A 16,814-nucleotide genomic window follows, 5' to 3' on the forward strand; every position below is an offset into this window, starting at 1 on the left:
TCAATTTAAAATCTAGCCAATAGTTTGAGGACTATTGGTGGAATTAACAAAATATAAAAGTACAAAATCTATTACCTAACCATTTTTATTTGCTGAAGTTAATCTAATTGTACTTGTTAGCATGATAAGATAATTATTCCCAAGATGTCATCATATCCTTTCATTTGCTCTTTTACGTAAAACAAAATCTATGGTTTTCAGTTTTCACATATTTATTTATATTAATTAATATTCTATCTACAGTAAGGTTGTCGTATTAAATGCGATAATTTGAAGTCAAGAAAATTCTAATGCATGGTTATAAGCTGTTAAAACAAATGCATTAAATACTATTTTTTTGAATTTAGTATTTATTTTTATATTTCAAATATTATTAAATTTGTTGTTGTGATGCTTTGAAATAATAATAAAAATACTCACTTGATAATAGTGTAACTAAAAAGATGATATTATAATGAATCTGAATTTAACAAAATAATTTTAACAGTATTAAAGTTGGACATGAATTTTAAAATCTGAAAGATAGAAAAACTAAATTTCTAAAAAAAACACACAGAGACTAAATTTTAAATTTATAAAAAGTATAGGGGTTCATGAGATGTTTTTAGAAAAATAAGATTATTTAAATTTGAATAAAGCGGTAGTTCAAAAAAGCAAATGCAAGGCCGAAAGGCTAAAGAGTCACAGTCCCCCACAAAAGTTAAGATTCCTTAATTTGAAATCAAAGGAGCCACCATTCCTCTCTACTTGCTTTTAATTTCAAATCAATGTAGTCCGCTTTTGTGTTTAAATTTTGAATCACTGAATTTGTGGGTAATAAATTCAAAATTTTCGATCAACAACAGTAAACAAACGCTTTTGATCTGTTGCATTAGCAATTCCTTATTATCAAGAAATGGTGTTACTATAATCATGTTTTAAAGAGAAACATTTAAGAAAAAAGTTCATCTTTATGCAGTTTCAACATTGAGTAATATAATTTGCTTGTGGTTTTAATGCTAAACTTGTTTTTTTTATCATGGATGTTCCTTTACTGTTGTAAACTGACCAACTGTTTATAAACACTGCCTGGTTTCTTCGTCAGTTGTTCATGGCTGCCAATTTCAAGTACCTTCCCTTGTTCCAACACCGCAATGCTGTCCGAATTACGTATAGTCGATAACCGATGCGCTACGATGATTGTGGTACGACCTTCCATGAGATTATCCAGAGCTTCTTGAACTAGTTTCTCAGATTCCGAGTCCAATGCACTTGTGGCTTCATCTAGGAGAAGAATGGAAGGGTTCCTTAGTATTGCTCTAGCAATTGCCACTCTCTGCTTTTGGCCACCCGATAACTGGACACCTCGATTGCCGACGTGGGTTTGGTACCCTTCAGGCATTCGGCTAATGAATCGATGAGCATGAGCTGCTCTTGCTGCTTTCATTATCTCAATCTCTGATGCATCCTCTTTGCCATACTTGATGTTTTCGTATATTGTGGTTGAGAACAGTGCAGGCTCTTGCTGGACTAAACTCATTCTTAACCTTAGAGACCTTAAGTTTAGTGCCTTAATATTGTAGCCATCGATCACAACTGCCCCGGAAACGGGGTCGTAAAACCGCATAATTAATGCAATCACTGTGCTTTTCCCTGACCCGCTTTGTCCAACTACGGCTAGACTTTTTCCAGCTGAAGTTTTCAGGTTTAACTTGTCAAAAATGGTTACATCAGGTCTCATTGGGTACTTGAAACTAACATTTCTGAACTCTATGTCACCTTTGATCTCGGTTACTACGTTTGATGTGGAATCATTTGGCTCTATTGATGTTTTCCTATGAAGAATACCGAAAACGGACCCGAGTGCTTGCGACCCTTTAACGAGATCTGGTGTGAGAGCTAGTGTTTCTGCTACTGCCAGTGCTGTGATTATCAAAACCATGAAGGACTTCATGACATCTCCGAAGTTAGATTTGTTTTGCTTGATTAGCACCGATGCATACCAAAGGCCAAGTGCGTAGGAACAGAATGCAAAGAGCTGTGATACGCCGTATCCAAAACCCGATATATGACCTCGTAAGCATGCTTGCTTTTTCGGTTGGTTTAATTCAGAGGCAAACTTGATCGAAATCCGGTCTTCAACACCAAATGCAGCCACAGTACGAATGTTAACAATTGCTTCACGTGCCACAGCAGTTGCTCTAGAGTACGTATGGCTGTAATTCCCTCCGAACCCCTTAAGAAACAGTTGCTGCAATTTCGAAAGAAAAACGAATAAAAGAATTGGAATTGAAGGCCTGCAGTGTCATTCATTGCTGACATAACCAAAGCAAGTGGTTTCTAAGCCTTACCTCAGTTATGGATGCACCTATGAGTAAAGGAAAGGAGGCAATGATAACAGATGCGATACGCCAACTTAAAGCAAATGCTATTACAAATGCTGTCACGGTAAGTGCTACGTTCTGCACGATTGTGGATAGCCGATCAGCTAAAGCACTTCGCACGAGGGTTGCATCTGCAGCTAAAGCTGCTGTCAATGAGCCAGTATTGTTCTCATCCAAATCAAACCAACCAACCTCATTGGAAAGGATAGCTAGATATGAAGTGAAATGTACGTTAGTTTACAGTGCAAAGTCGGAATAAAATTTCGTAGTTCAGAGGATTTGCAATGTGATGAATGTTCCATCAATGAAAAGTATGGAAGTACCTGAGAACATCGATAAACGGACACGAGCCGTAAGGTTCTCCCCCATTAAGGTATAGAAGTAGTGTTGCAACATATATATAGGAATGGTAAGAATAGCCAGACCAACAAATATAAGAGCCACTCTTTTAACCTCTTCCTTGATTTGAATATCATCAGGAGAGTAAAATGCAGTCAAGACATGCGTGATTCCGAAGGCAAATAGCGGAGCTTCCATGCCGGCCAGAATTGCACCAACCGAGCCAAGTAGCGCATATGGCCATTCCGGTGCATTTAATTTAAGTAGTTCCCATATTGATGGATTAGAAGCAGAACTTTGCTGAGATGAGTTTTGACAACTTTGCTCCAATTCTATTGCTGTAATTGGTCTCGAATCCTGCCCCAGATTTTGACTGTCTTGAGGTTGTCGAAAGCTAGAACTTTCGGAAACATCGGAATGACATATAGAGCTCGAAATTTCAGTGTTTTCTGATATTTGCAAGCTAACCAAAGCCGCATATTCTCCTTTCTTAGACATCAAATCCATGTGGCTCCCACTCTCAACAACCTGTCCATTCTTCAAAACGATGATAGTGTCAACATCTCGAATAGTGGATAATCGATGCGCCACGATGATCGTTGATCGACTTGACACTATCTTATCTAGTGCCTGTTGAACTATGAGTTCAGATTCTGCATCAAGAGCACTTGTAGCCTCGTCAAGAAGCAGTATCTTGGGGTTCCTCAGCACTGCTCTTGCTATAGCAATTCTTTGTTTTTGACCTCCAGAAAGCTGAGTTCCTCCTTCTCCAACCTATATTCAACAACATTTCAAAGCATCAGTTTCGAGGATCGTCCACAGATCAGTAGAAATAAAGAATGAAGTTGGATACTAAGGAGAAGATACCTGTGTATTATAACTATTAGGTAGTTCTTCAATGAAAGAATGTGCATTAGCAGCTTTGGCAGCTAATATAACTTGCTCCATATCTGCATCTTCTTTACCAAGTAGGATGTTATCGGCTATTGTCGTGTCGAACAGTGCTGGTTCTTGACCGACCAATCCCATTTGTTCTCTCAACCATTTTAGCTGCAGATTCTTAAGATCATATCCATCCAATAATATAGAACCTGGTGAAATGCCGGTGTATCAGCCAAGAGAAAGTAAAACTATACTGTAACTCAGTCTCTAACTTACCTGAAGTGGGATCATAGAAACGTTGAACCATGGAAATGATGGTACTCTTTCCTGAACCACTAGGACCAACAACTGCAAACGTCTTCCCAGCATCTATTGAGAAACTTAATTTCTCAAACACCGTGCCAGGCCGAGACGGATAAGCAAAACAGACCTCACGGAACTCGATTTTTCCAACTACTTCTGGCAAAATAGTTTCACCATCTGTCTGTCCTGAAGGCTTTGAGTCAGTATCTATCATGCTGAAGATATTGGCAGCAGCTGCCCGGCCTTTAGCAATGGCAGCAAGGTTTGGTGCTGCTTGGCCTAAAGCACTACAAAAGCAAAACAGCTGTTTTTTTATCATAAAATTCAATTAACGAGAGATAAACTCCCTGAAAAGTTGTTAACCATATGCAGATTATACTTACAATCCACTGAAAATGACATTGATAATCGTTGTAAACGCTTTCCCTCCGTTTGTTTTACTGTGTCTGACGAGTATGCCGGCATACCAAAGAAGAAAGGCCCATGCACAGAACAGCAGACCATATGTAAATCCAACACCTACCCCCTTTGCAAGTCCACTTCTCTTCCCCATTTTAAGAGCATTTTTAAGTGAACTAGAGTATGCTTTAACTGCTCTTTCCTCTCCTACAAATGCGTATACTGTACGAATCTGCGAAATAACCTGTACCAAAAGGAAAGAAAAATCTACCCCATAGAGCAATATCATTCCAAAACTAAAAGAGCATGGTGTTTCTTGAACCTTGGAATTGTGTGTTTCATATATAAGGTGTATGCAATTTACCTCTTCGGCAATCTTCCCAGCTTCGGAATAAGCAGCCTCGCCTTTTTCGGATAGAGTTGACATAATTATAGTATAAGCTCCGCCTGCAATGGCTATCAGTGGAACTACAGCTAAGGTGAGTAGTGTAAGCTGCCATACAGATGTAAACCCAATGGCGAAACCAACGATAAATTGAGAAAGGTAACGGAAAGCATGGCCTGTCTGCACCAAGATACATCAGAGAAATATTTAGTATTAAGGAAATATCATATACCAAAGTTTTGAACATTATGCTAATCTTTATGTTCCCGTTTTTAGTAAAAATACCTTGTCACCTATGGCATCCTGGACAAGGATTGCATCACTTGAGATATGAAAAATTATGTTAGAAGCTCTAGCTTCAGTGTCAAAGAAGCTTATATCTTTTCTTAAGACCGACTGAAGGTATTTCAGTCGCAAACGAGCCGTCTGTCTCTCCCCGGTTTGCATCCAGAATGCAACACCTGAAAGATATAGAAATCAACAAGGGTGTTATTAGCAGTAGGCAAACTGAAGCACTGGTAGGAATTTTTCAGGATAGGAAACATGAAACACACCTATCCATGCCGATGCGAAAACGACGAGGCCAAGGTAGACCAAGTAAATAGCATGCTGCAAAGGGGATAAAAGAAGTGTCGAGCATTAAGCAAAACCATGTATTGACTTACATTTACTCTTAAAGTTTAAACCAATAAGCAGTCATGGAGAAGTACCTCAGAAACCTGAGCAGACAGCTTGTGAGGATCCGAAGACAAATGCCCTAAAGAATCTATCATGCGACCAAACATAACAAAGAACACTGGAAGAGCAGCCCCATGTATGCACGCCCCTAAACTCCCAAAAACCATCAAGGCACAATCTAATTTATCAGCAGCTGAAAAAAGACGGAGGAATGAAACAGGTTTCCTTCTTGTCAAATCCGACGATTGCTCCGGTTTCGGAACCGATTCCTGGTGGTGACTCAGCTCTATTTCTTCCATTTTTACAGTGAAAAAACACCCAGAAATGTTTTGGCAGTGACTAAGAGAGATGATGAAAGGAAACGCAGCAGCAAAAAGGGGATTGCATCATGAAGTTCTTGTGCTGGTGTTGAATGTTGATGAGAGGCTGGCTAGGCAAGTGCTTTCCCGGTTTCCTTAAATGTAAAGTTAACATAGTTGGCCAACCAACAACTCGGCCATATTAACTCTGCAATTGAAGTATTAATCAGTGCTGCTTCTTAATGATACACACAAAGCATCAGTCAAATTGCAGTCATTTTCCATTCAATTAAACCAAGAAACCCCAAGCCGGTTTAGTTGTTTCATGATCCACGATCATTCCCTTAAAGACCATCTTTTCTTTTTAATGTGGACCCTTGTTTTTTTTTTTTTTTCAAACAATGCAGTATGCCAATTGGAGGCATTTACTTCTCGGGGCCCTATCGACCATGGCGGTGAGAGAGTTAAAAAGGAGTAAGGTCCACTTGGCCATGTGATGATAGAACCACTGCTAGATTTGGAAGCTGATGTCAAAATTAACCAAAGGGTTTGATTCATATTATACTGATGCTTTGAATATTTAATTAGAATATTTTAAAAAATTACGATCAATTTAGCAATTGTACCATAATTTCTGCAGTCTGGTACAATTAACCCAAAAAAAGTCAATTTAGTAATGTGATGGTTGACATTGCCTCTTTCTTTGGATTATATCTTAATAAATACAACAGAATTATAAAGGTAAAAGTAACATGGAGACTCTTGTAATACTCTTTGATCTAATTTACAAGAATTAATTTATACATTTTTAGTTGTCCATAGTATAGTATTTTTAATATTTAGTTACTACAAAATTTGGTTTTCACTACAGGTCTACCAAAAGTTCTTACAAGGCCTATAAAGATATGTTCTATGTCATTATCCTTTTGAACATTATGTTAAGCTAGATTTCTCTTTCGGCCATTAAATTAAATTATAATAAAATTCAACACATTCTTTCTACCTTGAATTTGATCGGTTCTACTATTTAATTGAAACTTGAATTTAAAAACTTTGCTTAAATAAAACACAGTTTATTGGTGAGCTTGGGCCCAAATTGTTAAAAAGTTAAAATTATGGGCTTGCATTGACGCTAAAACTAAGCGCTAACTCATCTTCTCCTTCCCGCTTCTTCTAGGGTTTTACATATAACAATAATTTTCTGAAACTCTTACCAGAAACAAGGGTTTGTTATTTATTGGCGGGAGCTGAATCCTTAAAAATAAATACAAATAAGAGATTGTTTCTTTCTATTGAGGTAGCTGCTCTAACTTCATATGTTTCAATTATTAAATTTTTGGGGTTTTTCTTCTTTTCGTATATCATGAATTTTATGCTATTATCAAACAACATTTTCAGTAAAAAAGAGGAAATCTTCAATTAGGTGATTAGTGTTTGTAGTAATTTCTCAGAGAACTATTTTTTGTAGCTTTATTGGTTCAATTTTTCCTAGTTTAATGCTATAATTCACTCTCTCTCTCACACACACACACACAAAAAAAAAAAAAAGTTTACTAGTTTCAGTTTCTTGTGGATCTTATAAAATTCCCATTTCAATAGTTCTTTAAAGGAAAGATTCATGGCGTATTCTCAAGCACGAGACTTCATGTTCTGTAACTTGTGTGGTACGATGCTGTCTTTGGTTTCACCTAAGATTGCTGAATGCTCTTTGTGTAGATCTAAAACTAGTGCTAAAGGTATCCACTTTATTTAGTACTATCGTTTTTGTTTATCTTATTCATTAGCTGCTTTACTAAAGTTGTTATCCTTATCTATTAGGTATTGTGGGACGAGAAATCGGCTACACACTCACTGTTGAGGTTCGCCTTGACCTTTGTTACCTTCTATTTGTGCAAGCTACTAGTTATATGATGATTGCATATGTTGGTTATGTTGGTTTTGATATCATAGAGAGTGAGAGATTACAAATGAACTGAGATATTGTTTTCTTTGTTTATATGAGCGGGCACCCTGTTCTAAATAAAGAGCGATTCTGCTGCTAATCCTTCATATATTGAGATGTCCCAATTGGCTATAGACTGTAGTATACAAGAAAGCACGCAATAAGTTGGTCATGTTGGTTGGTTTTTCCTATTGTTCTTTCGTATAATTCTTAGTAGAAGTCACAACACTCATACATATATGTAAAGAATGTTGAACTTGCATGCTGATGGCTGTATTCTTGCTCTGCCCTCTCACCTCTTTTCGTGTTCTTGATGCTGCATTATTTTACTCCATTTGCTTTACATTTTGCAGGATATCCGGAGAGACCTTGGCATCTCACATGCTGCGGAAGAGATGACGACAAAAGAATCAGCTGCGGTAATTACTTTTATTAAGTTAAAGATAGAGACAATCCTTAAATCTGCTGCTCACCATTTTGAGTATTAATTATCATGTGCAGTTGATCAAGCAGACTTGTAAATCCTGTGGAAACGCAGAGCTTGAGTACACTACCCGACAAGTAAAACAACATCTCGATAAAAACAAGTTTCTTTTTTATGAATAATCAATCCCTCCTCATTTAACTTATATTATTTTCTCTATGTCTCTTTCTCTTTTCCTATACAGATGAGATCAGCAGATGAAGGGCAGACTGTATTCCTTGTATGCCCGAAGTGTAAAGCAAGGGATACCGAAAATTGAGTCTCTCTCATCAACTTTCTAAAGCTGCAAGGGATCGCCAAGAAGAGCAGATGAAGCCATGAAGGTTAAGAGATGACCTTATCTTATATTGGAAATATCACGTCATTAAACAAAATTTTGTTCTATTGGAGATGTGTAGAATACGTTGGTAAGTTTTGCTATTAAATCCCTTAGGCAATTTTGATATAGGGATCTGTAATGCTATGGTTCATAGAAATAGAATAGCTTGGTACTTATTTACCTGACCTGGACTTGAGAGATGAGAGGTTGGTTTTGGACGTTGAAAGAGTAGTACTACTCGAGAATCAAATTTCCATGTATACTAGCTATCTGGCTTGATTGGGGGCTTATTTTAATTAGTTTGTTTTGCAAGTTCCAATTTATCGCGTATCCTTTTCTCCTGCTGTTGCTTCTGGTCTAACGATTTTTATAAAATATTTATAATAAAAAAAAGCTACATGTGTTGAGTTTTTCTTCATGATCAGGAAGTGTCCGGCACCAAAATTATCTTCATTCTCTAGCATAGACAGATCCCTTTTCCCTTGTTTTTATGTAAAGCTTGCTTTCCTTGTATAGATGGTTGGTTTTGAGTTGCTTAATGGTCTGCACCAATAAAATTTAGTGGCCTACTAAGATTATATGCATAGCTAATGGCACCACAAAAGCTGATGTTCCTTTTTCATTATTATATATAAAAAAAAGATCAATAGTATGTGGTCAAGTTGTGTTATCATTCTAGTTTTTCATTGGGAATGAAATGGTTAGTAGTACATTTTGTTGTTTAGATTATAAGAAGGGGTTGTAAAAGTGAGGACCCAGTGAGTGGGGGGATGAATGACAGCACGTAAGCAGCACTCAATGCTCATTTCAACACACAGTTGTAGGGTTATTACCTCAAATCTTTTGGGTTCTTATCCTTTTCCCACTTTTGACCAATCTTGTCAAGTGTCTGTCAACCCCAATATCATGTGTTGTTTTTAGACAAGTATTGACCCACTATGCAGCAGCAGCTGCAGATGCTATATCATCTTTAGAAAAATAGTTGTAGGACAAACAAATGAGGAAAATTCATCATTCCTCATATCAATCCCATACTTTTAACGGCAATTCCCGAATTGTTGTTTTTTCCTATATTTTATTTATTTTCGTAAAAAACTAAAATTTAAAAACATTTTTTATATAGCATTTTTTAAGGGTAAATTACAGCCAAGGGTACTAAGTTTTGTTTTGGTCACCAATTTCAAAAGGTTATAAAATGGCTATTGAATTTTTCAAAATTTTTTACTTAAACCAACGCTTATTGTATGGCTTTCATTGTGTACAATGCTTGTGCCAATTGAAAGCTTTCATTTTCATTTTCTTTTATAGTTTAATATTTTTTTTCTTGAAATAGCTTTAAACATCACGAATATACGGATTAAAATATAAATAAATTTTTCTCTAATCTTCAACATTGATCATCAAATCAATTAAGATCTAAGGAATGTTTTACTCATCAATAGGTATTGATTTATCACATCGATCGTCGAATCGTCGTTTGGAGTTCAATAGCTGAATTTAAAAAAAAAATTAATAACTCAATAACTTAAATAAAAACTTTTGAATAATTCAGTGATTTCAATGAAACTTTCGAATAATTTAGTGATTATTTTATTACTTTTTGAACTTAAATGACCAAAATGTAAACTTACTAATAGTTTAGTAATATTGAGTGTAGTTTACCTTTTATTATTATTGTAAAAGTAACTTTTAAGTCAACTATTTTCTAAGAAATGAATCAAATTAGTCCTTTTATTATTAAATGAAGGCTCAATGCTTCCTTTTGGGGTCGTTCATGTATAAACTATTTTCAAAATGGTTATATAATGGCTAAATCTAAAGGCTAAACCTTTTAAAATGGTCAAACAAACAAGGGCCGAATCTTTTCAAGAGTGCTCAAATAAGGGTTTTTAAATAATGTGTATCATACTTCAAATTATGTTTAAATTTTTTTCTTTTCTTTTCAAGTAATATTTAATTCAACTATCATGTATTATATATTAAAACGTGAACATTTACTTATTTTGTATTATATTTTAAAAGTTTGAGATCTAGTCTTTATGTGATCAACTCTTAAAAACAGGGACTTAAGTATTTAGCTCTAAATCAATCAATTTGATCAGTATACCAAAGTCAAATTTTAACTAATTTAATATTTATTGTTTAGAAAATAACATAAATTTTTTATTTGCAATTCAATTTCGAAAGATTTTATTTGTAAAATTATAAAATCTTTAAAATATTAATGTCCTAAATGACTCTTTAAAATAATAAATTTTAAATTTATTTGATTTTTTGGAAGGATTATTTTTTTAATAGTAAAGGGATTAAAACGATGTATTTAATATCAAAAGGATGAATTTAATCTTGTCTTTAAAATACAGGGACCTGTTATGGATTTTTACCTATTCCTGATTATCAAGCACGCCCTGCACGTGCCTTTGCCATCCCCTAACCGCGAAACAAAAACTAAAACCGACAAGAAAATTGACAAAGTAAAAAAAAAAAAAAAAATCAAAGTTAGCAAAACCCAGAAAATTACGAGAAAAGAAACGTTGCTCTCTTTCTCTTTCTCTAGCTCTCGCTGTCTCAATCTGTTTCCAAAAAAAAGCTTCGCTGAGGACAAAGCAAAGGGTTTTGTGAAGAGAGAGATAAAAGTACAAAATTTTAACCTAAACAAGAAAAAAAACACCCCCTAATCTGCAAAGAGAGGGAAAAGCTCAAAGGCTTAAAACAGAAAGAGAGAAAATTTTTCTCTTTAGAGAGAAAAAAGTTTGGTGTCATCTACCTATCGGAGCTGAGCTTTGGAGCTAGGGTTTCATCTTTCCTCTTTTTGAAACTCCTTTTCTGATGAAGGTGAATGAACTACGTGTGTCGCTTTCTCGATTTCTTGCATTTTGTTTTAATTCCTTTTGGTTTATTATCATTTTAGTTATGTATTGAGGATTAACATTATTAATACAATCAGCTAGTAATTCTACGTTAATATAATTTTAATTAAAATAGATTTCGTTTAAATTCAAAGCACTCCTATGATATTGAGCAGTAAAGCTAGGGTTTTGTCTTGCTGTTTCTACTGGTTTTGACTTTTAGGGTTTAGATTTTTTTTTGTTTATAGTAATTGCTCTCGCTTTGCCTGGTTATAGTTTTAGAGGAAACTGGAGGAACTATCTTTCAGTTTTTGGTTTATTTTGCCTGCAATTTATGAATAGGTTCTTGTATGTTATTTTGGTTTTGGCGTGATTCTGTTTTAGGATTCAAATTCTATTGTGGTAGATATTAGGTAGTTCTTTCAATTCGAGTGTTGAGAAGTCTCATCGATTTTGTCTTTGGAATGTGTTTTTCTTGACAGTATATACTGGTTTGCACGATTAGCTTGTTTGGAAGGTATATTATGGTGACTTTAGCTTCTTTCTTTTTAATTTTGGTGATGATAATCTGTTTTAGAAGTAAAAGAATTTGAGGTTCTACATGTGAGAGCACTGTTCTAGGGATGCCTAGTGCATTAGAAGTTTCATCATTGAAAATTCTTTGGTACACATTTGGAGATCCACTTTGCTTTTGACTGCATCATACAAGGCAGTCTTTTCCATCCCATGAACTTCAAATCTTTTTAGTTGAAGTCCGAAGTTCTAACACTTTCCCTGGCTAATGGGGGGCTTTAGTGGTACTAGGCTCCACTAGATTTTTCCGGGAGTTGTCTAACGTAATGTCCTCTCTCAACCACCTTTCTGTGACCTCCTTGAACACTCTGATCATGTTAGTGCAAGTGCTGTCTATATCATGCACTAAAATTGAAAAGCAAAGACTTGTCCTTATTGCAGTGATAGAGGATGAAAAAGGTTCATTGTATTTTGTTATCTTTGGAGAGCTTTTATTACCTCTCTTGTATCACTCATCCAAATGCATGAATGGTCAATAATTACATGCTTTCTATTGTTTTTTTTTATTGTAAAGAGCTTCATGCTGTCATATTATTTCTTGCTTGTATGTCAGGCTAAGCAAAAACCAAAAGAAAAAACACCGAAAACTGATTCAGACCGTAGTGTTTGGTTCAGTTATATTTAATTTGGTCGGTTCATTCACAGTTCTCTAATTAAAGAACTGTAATTATCCTAACTAAAGCGAATTCTATTTTTATTTAATTTATAATAATTTTTAAATCTTTTATGATATAAAAATAAATATTTTATATTTAAATTAGTGAAGACATCTTTAAAATACTATATTAAAGATACTTTTAGAAAAAATTTAAAAACCGATGAACTGAACTGATTCGAACCGGTGGGATTCCATTTGGTTTCGGTTTAGTTTCTGAAAAAATTTAATCCTGTGTGGTAACTGCAATTTTTTTCCAAAAGAAATCGATATCGCCCCTACTTTTATGGAAGAATGGATGCAGTATCACATAACTAAAATGTTCTTTTTCAAGAAATGTAGCTATATATATGGATGTGTTTCTAATTAAATTCTGTATTATTCATAGCTATGCTACTCGGGTTGATGTTTGAACATGTAGTGGCTTTTGATACCACTAATTTGTTTGCAAGATGTTGCATTTTAGTTAGAAATTTGGAGATGCAGAATTAACGTCATGTCATTTAACAGGTTTGTTCTTGGACTTCGCCTTGAAGCTTTACTCCTGTTTTAGATGGCACAAAAATTTTTATCAGGTTATAATGTCTTCTGTACTTGGTGGTTTTGCAACTGAAGCACCATGACGCTGGAAGATTTTTTTACATTGACTGAGATGAAAGACGGGCTGACATCCCCTTCTCGAGTTGAGGAGCTACTAACTGTAATGAAGAAAGAGAAAGATGTTGTTGGAAAGAATGTTAGTGATGTGACCAGGCAGTGGACTGCTGTTGCAAGTACAATTGCTGCGACTGAGAATAAGGATTGTCTCGATCTTTTTGTTCAACTAGATGGACTCTGTTTCCTTGATGGATGGCTTAAGGATGCTCAAGATTGCGGTAATGAGTCTAGTGGCAATTTTGTGGAAGAATCAATTACTGCACTCTTACGAGCTCTTGAAAAGTTGCATAGAAATAATGAGAGGTCTATTTCTTCTGAGATCCGGATTACAGTGAAGAATCTTCTTGGCCACAATAGCCCTCGAGTTCAGGACGGAGCTAGATTGCTCTTTGACAACTTGAAACAGGATAAGGTTGCCGATGGTGATATTGATACTGGTGGACATGACTACGGGATTTCAGACAGTGCAAAAGTTACTATAGAAAACAGCGGGCCAGAATCTTCTGTCAGAGGTGGTCCTTCTGGAGCAAATGCCCATGAAGAAATTGATGGAACAGATGCTGCAAAAGTTGAGAACCTTCCTTCAAACCTAGATGGTGTTCAGTCAGAAAGTGATAAAGATTTTCACATTGAAAGTACTAATGATCAGCTCGAGTCTAACATAAACTCAGATCACGCAAACCTGGAAAACAGATCTCAAAGTCATATGGCTTCCTCTTTCATGCCTAATCCCATTCAAGAGAAGTCATCTATGAAGGAAGAGCCACTGGCAACTACTGTGGAAGAAACTGCTTCTGTTGAGGTCTGCAGTTTGCCAGAATCAAAGCAAGAACATGTTGAAGTTTCAGATGCTCAGAAGTTGAATGGGTTACCAATTGATGAAAACCAGAAGTTGGATATGACAGTTTCTTCCTCTAGTACTTCAGAACATGTTCTAGTGTCTTCTGGTGTTCTTGTTCGAAGTGCTCAGGAGGCTATAGCAGAACCAAATTTGCAAAATGAGTCTGAAGCCAATAAAAGTGATGTCCTAAAATTTGTTGCTATTGGTGATGATAAGGCCCCTGTGTCTGAGCCAAAGAAGGCAATGGATGATAGTGGAGTTATGAATCATTTGGGCAATGGTTCACAGCAGTTCAAGACCACAGGCAAAGGTAGTGAGCCTCATTTGGGCAAGTGGAGCTCCTCTGAAAATGAGTTTAAATATAGAAAGCCTGGGAATCTGGACACTATCTTTTCCAGGACGGAACTCACTGGAGCAGCAGATGAAGGTAAGGAGAATTATGGCATGGAGGATTCGAGGCGTGGTGCCAATTATGTTAGTCCTGATGTGATCAATAGGAGAATGTCTGATATGGAGCTTGAGTATGGCATAGTTGATGCTCTGGAAGTTGCCCGACAAGTTGCTCAAGAAGTGGAACGAGAAGTAGTAGATGACAGAGAGGCTTCATGCAGCTCTTCAGAGAAGATTTCAGGAGGTGGAATTGAGCAACCTAGTACCCCAGACTCCTTAAATGCAAAGCAAGACCTACCTGCTCAGGTTATACCAAGTGGGGTGTCTACTGGACACAATCAATCTACTGAAGCATATAATGAGGGGGAGGGGTGCATGGTTAGTTCAGATAATGCAGACAATGAAAAGGAAAATGGTTTGCATCACATGGAGTCCTCTCAGGTGACTGTGGCTCAAGAACCTGAACCTAACACTAAATGCCTATGTGAGTTTGACCTGAACCAGGAAATCTGTTCTGATGATGTAGAACAAACAGTCAATTCCATCTCCACCCCCGTTTCAGTGGTTTCTGCTTCAAGGGCAGCAGCTGCTCTTGGCTTTCCTGTAGCTCCTCTACAGTTTGAGGGGGCTCTCGGATGGAAAGGATCTGCCGCCACAAGTGCTTTTCGCCCAGCATCAGCTTGTCGAAATTCTGATGGTGAAAAAACTCTCTCTCTTGGGGGAACAAGCAGTAGCACAAAACAGAGGATGGATTGCATTGATTTTGATCTTAATGTTGCTGAAGCTGGTGATGAAAAAGGTGCTGAACTAATGTCAGGCAAACAGGTTACAGCCTTGTCAAGCCTCAATTCCATAGAGTCTTCACTTGAAGTGAGTCCAAGAAAATCCAAGAGACTTAAACTGGATTTAAACTGTATCAACGATGATGTTGATGCTTCATCATTAGACTCAAAAGTAGAGGGACGGTTCTTGTACAACATGAATGGGCACCATAACCCATCACCTGCTCTGTCATCATCATCAATGCAACCTTCTATGAGGAACATTGACTTGAATGACAGACCATACAGTCACAATGATGCCTCAGAACAAAGGCCTTATCATGGTATATGTTCCCAAAATGTTAATGCATATGGTGGAGGGCCTAAACCAAATGATCCTGTTATTTCTCTGATGGGAACAAGAGTGGAAGTCAATAGGAAGGATTCCATTCCTCAGGTTGTATCCTTGCTACATGGCAAGGCCTTTGAGCCTGCAAGAGATGCAAACATCACAAGGACAGGAGGTTTTCTGGGGTTAAGTCCCAATATGCCATATTCACATTCTCCTGCATTCAGTTATAATGGAGTGGCTATGGCACCAACTATTTCCTTCTCTTCTGCCATTTATGGGGCTAGTGGTTCAATCCCGTATATGGTTGATTCAAGAGATTCAAGAGCAACTGTTGTGCCTCAAACAATGGGCTCTACATATGCCGTTCCTCCAGCATACACTCAACCACAGTTCATTATGGGCACGAACAACCCAAATGTTGGTTTAAATGGTTTGGTCCCCTCACGACCAAATTTCGATTTAAATTCTGGTTTAGCAATTGAGGGAGGAAATAGAGATTTCATGAGTTTAAGGCAGCCTTTCATGCCTGTCGAGCATTTGAGTGTGAATACTCAACCCTCCTCTAGTTCCGGAGTTGGTGCAAAAAGGGAAGGAACCAGATAGTCGTTGGGAGCCAGCCAAAAGCAAATCAACTACAGAGAGCAGCAATTTCCATGGAACTAGCAAGGTCATATTTATGCTGCCCCTTCTCTTGGGATGAGTTATGTCCAAGCTAATTGATGCTTGCTTTGCAAGGATACCTGGAAAATCAAAGAACCCATTGGCTTCGTAGGAGGGGAGTTTGAACTGAGTTAAATAGGGAATCAGGAATGTAATGTAATTCATAAGATTGATTGCTGAAGGGAAGGAAAATAGGTTTTAATTGTTCTAGTTTTACCTTACCGTCTTGTTTTCTTTTTTCTGTTCCATTGAAGGCCATTGCAACCACACAAGGCTAGGTTCATTGTAGTTGTAACATATTTTCCATGATGCAACACAAAGGTCCAGAAAACTAAACACTACCATTTTCTCTCCTTTTGGCAACAACAGTTTATACGTGAATGATCTTAGTTTTTAAAAGGCTTAATTATACTTAATGTCCTCAAATTATCATTTTCTAATTGACTGTATATTAATATTGTATTAGTAAAAAAATGTTCTAATTTACTTTATATTAATATTGTATTAACAGTTACTGCACAGTGTTTGTTTTTTTTCTAATAGTTTTAATTACATTCTTAGATTAATGAATTTGTCATTCATAAAAAAAATTATATTAATCAAATTATAAGCACGATTCTATTCAAGATTAATTTGAACTTAATGTATAAATCAAATTCTAATTTAATCAAGTTACAAATACA

At 36.4% G+C, this 16,814-nt stretch overlaps 3 protein-coding genes across 6 annotated transcripts; 2 read left to right on the forward strand and 1 right to left on the reverse strand.

Annotated features, from left to right (window-relative positions):
• Positions 1 to 845: 845 nt before the first annotated feature.
• Positions 846 to 5,874, reverse strand: LOC105772196 (ABC transporter B family member 13). 2 transcript variants are annotated; one of them, XM_012593522.2, is made up of 10 exons: positions 5,382 to 5,872; positions 5,226 to 5,280; positions 4,957 to 5,132; positions 4,651 to 4,851; positions 4,271 to 4,530; positions 3,861 to 4,174; positions 3,570 to 3,793; positions 2,687 to 3,476; positions 2,331 to 2,572; positions 846 to 2,230 (listed from the first exon to the last, which is right to left on the reverse strand). In XM_012593522.2, exons 1-10 carry the CDS (start codon positions 5,646 to 5,648, stop codon positions 1,031 to 1,033), a joined length of 3,729 nt encoding a protein of 1,242 aa, XP_012448976.1. In that variant the 5' UTR covers positions 5,649 to 5,872; the 3' UTR covers positions 846 to 1,030. The 2 variants fall into 2 exon arrangements, with proteins under 2 accessions (XP_012448976.1, XP_052488479.1); XM_052632519.1 differs by having other exon boundaries at positions 4,271 to 4,851; positions 5,382 to 5,874.
• A 904-nt stretch (positions 5,875 to 6,778) lies between these two features.
• Positions 6,779 to 8,712, forward strand: LOC105772199 (DNA-directed RNA polymerase I subunit RPA12). Its single transcript, XM_012593528.2, has 6 exons — positions 6,779 to 6,945; positions 7,248 to 7,384; positions 7,467 to 7,507; positions 7,944 to 8,009; positions 8,092 to 8,151; positions 8,259 to 8,712. The coding sequence occupies exons 2-6, from the start codon at positions 7,267 to 7,269 to the stop codon at positions 8,331 to 8,333; spliced, it is 360 nt and encodes a 119-aa protein (XP_012448982.1). The 5' UTR covers positions 6,779 to 6,945; positions 7,248 to 7,266; the 3' UTR covers positions 8,334 to 8,712.
• Positions 8,713 to 10,858: 2,146 nt separating this feature from the next.
• LOC105772197 (uncharacterized) lies at positions 10,859 to 16,530 on the forward strand. 3 transcript variants are annotated; one of them, XM_012593524.2, is made up of 2 exons: positions 10,859 to 11,228; positions 12,981 to 16,530. In XM_012593524.2, exon 2 carries the CDS (start codon positions 13,090 to 13,092, stop codon positions 16,072 to 16,074), a length of 2,985 nt encoding a protein of 994 aa, XP_012448978.1. In that variant the 5' UTR covers positions 10,859 to 11,228; positions 12,981 to 13,089; the 3' UTR covers positions 16,075 to 16,530. The 3 variants fall into 3 exon arrangements, with proteins under 3 accessions (XP_012448978.1, XP_052488439.1, XP_052488438.1); XM_052632479.1 differs by having other exon boundaries at positions 13,086 to 16,530; XM_052632478.1 differs by lacking the exon at positions 10,859 to 11,228 and adding an exon at positions 12,591 to 12,980 and having other exon boundaries at positions 13,086 to 16,530.
• Positions 16,531 to 16,814: the final 284 nt, after the last annotated feature.

The sequence above is a fragment of the Gossypium raimondii genome, chromosome 6 (genome assembly GCF_025698545.1).
Source record: "Gossypium raimondii isolate GPD5lz chromosome 6, ASM2569854v1, whole genome shotgun sequence".
In the NCBI taxonomy this organism is placed as follows: Eukaryota; Viridiplantae; Streptophyta; class Magnoliopsida; order Malvales; family Malvaceae; genus Gossypium; species Gossypium raimondii.

Coding starts and splice junctions, on each gene's coding strand:
- LOC105772196 (XM_052632519.1), bottom strand. CDS start 5,648: ATGGAAGAAATAGAGCTGAGTCACCACCAGGAATCGGTTCCGAAACCG. Junction 3,794..3,860: donor TTTCTATGATCCCACTTCAG/GTAAGTTAGAGA, acceptor GCATTTCACCAG/GTTCTATATTATTGGATGGA. Junction 2,231..2,330: donor TAGGTGCATCCATAACTGAG/GTAAGGCTTAGA, acceptor TCGAAATTGCAG/CAACTGTTTCTTAAGGGGTT.
- LOC105772199 (XM_012593528.2), top strand. CDS start 7,267: ATGGCGTATTCTCAAGCACGAGACTTCATGTTCTGTAACTTGTGTGGT. Junction 7,385..7,466: donor ATCTAAAACTAGTGCTAAAG/GTATCCACTTTA, acceptor CTTATCTATTAG/GTATTGTGGGACGAGAAATC. Junction 8,010..8,091: donor CGACAAAAGAATCAGCTGCG/GTAATTACTTTT, acceptor TATCATGTGCAG/TTGATCAAGCAGACTTGTAA.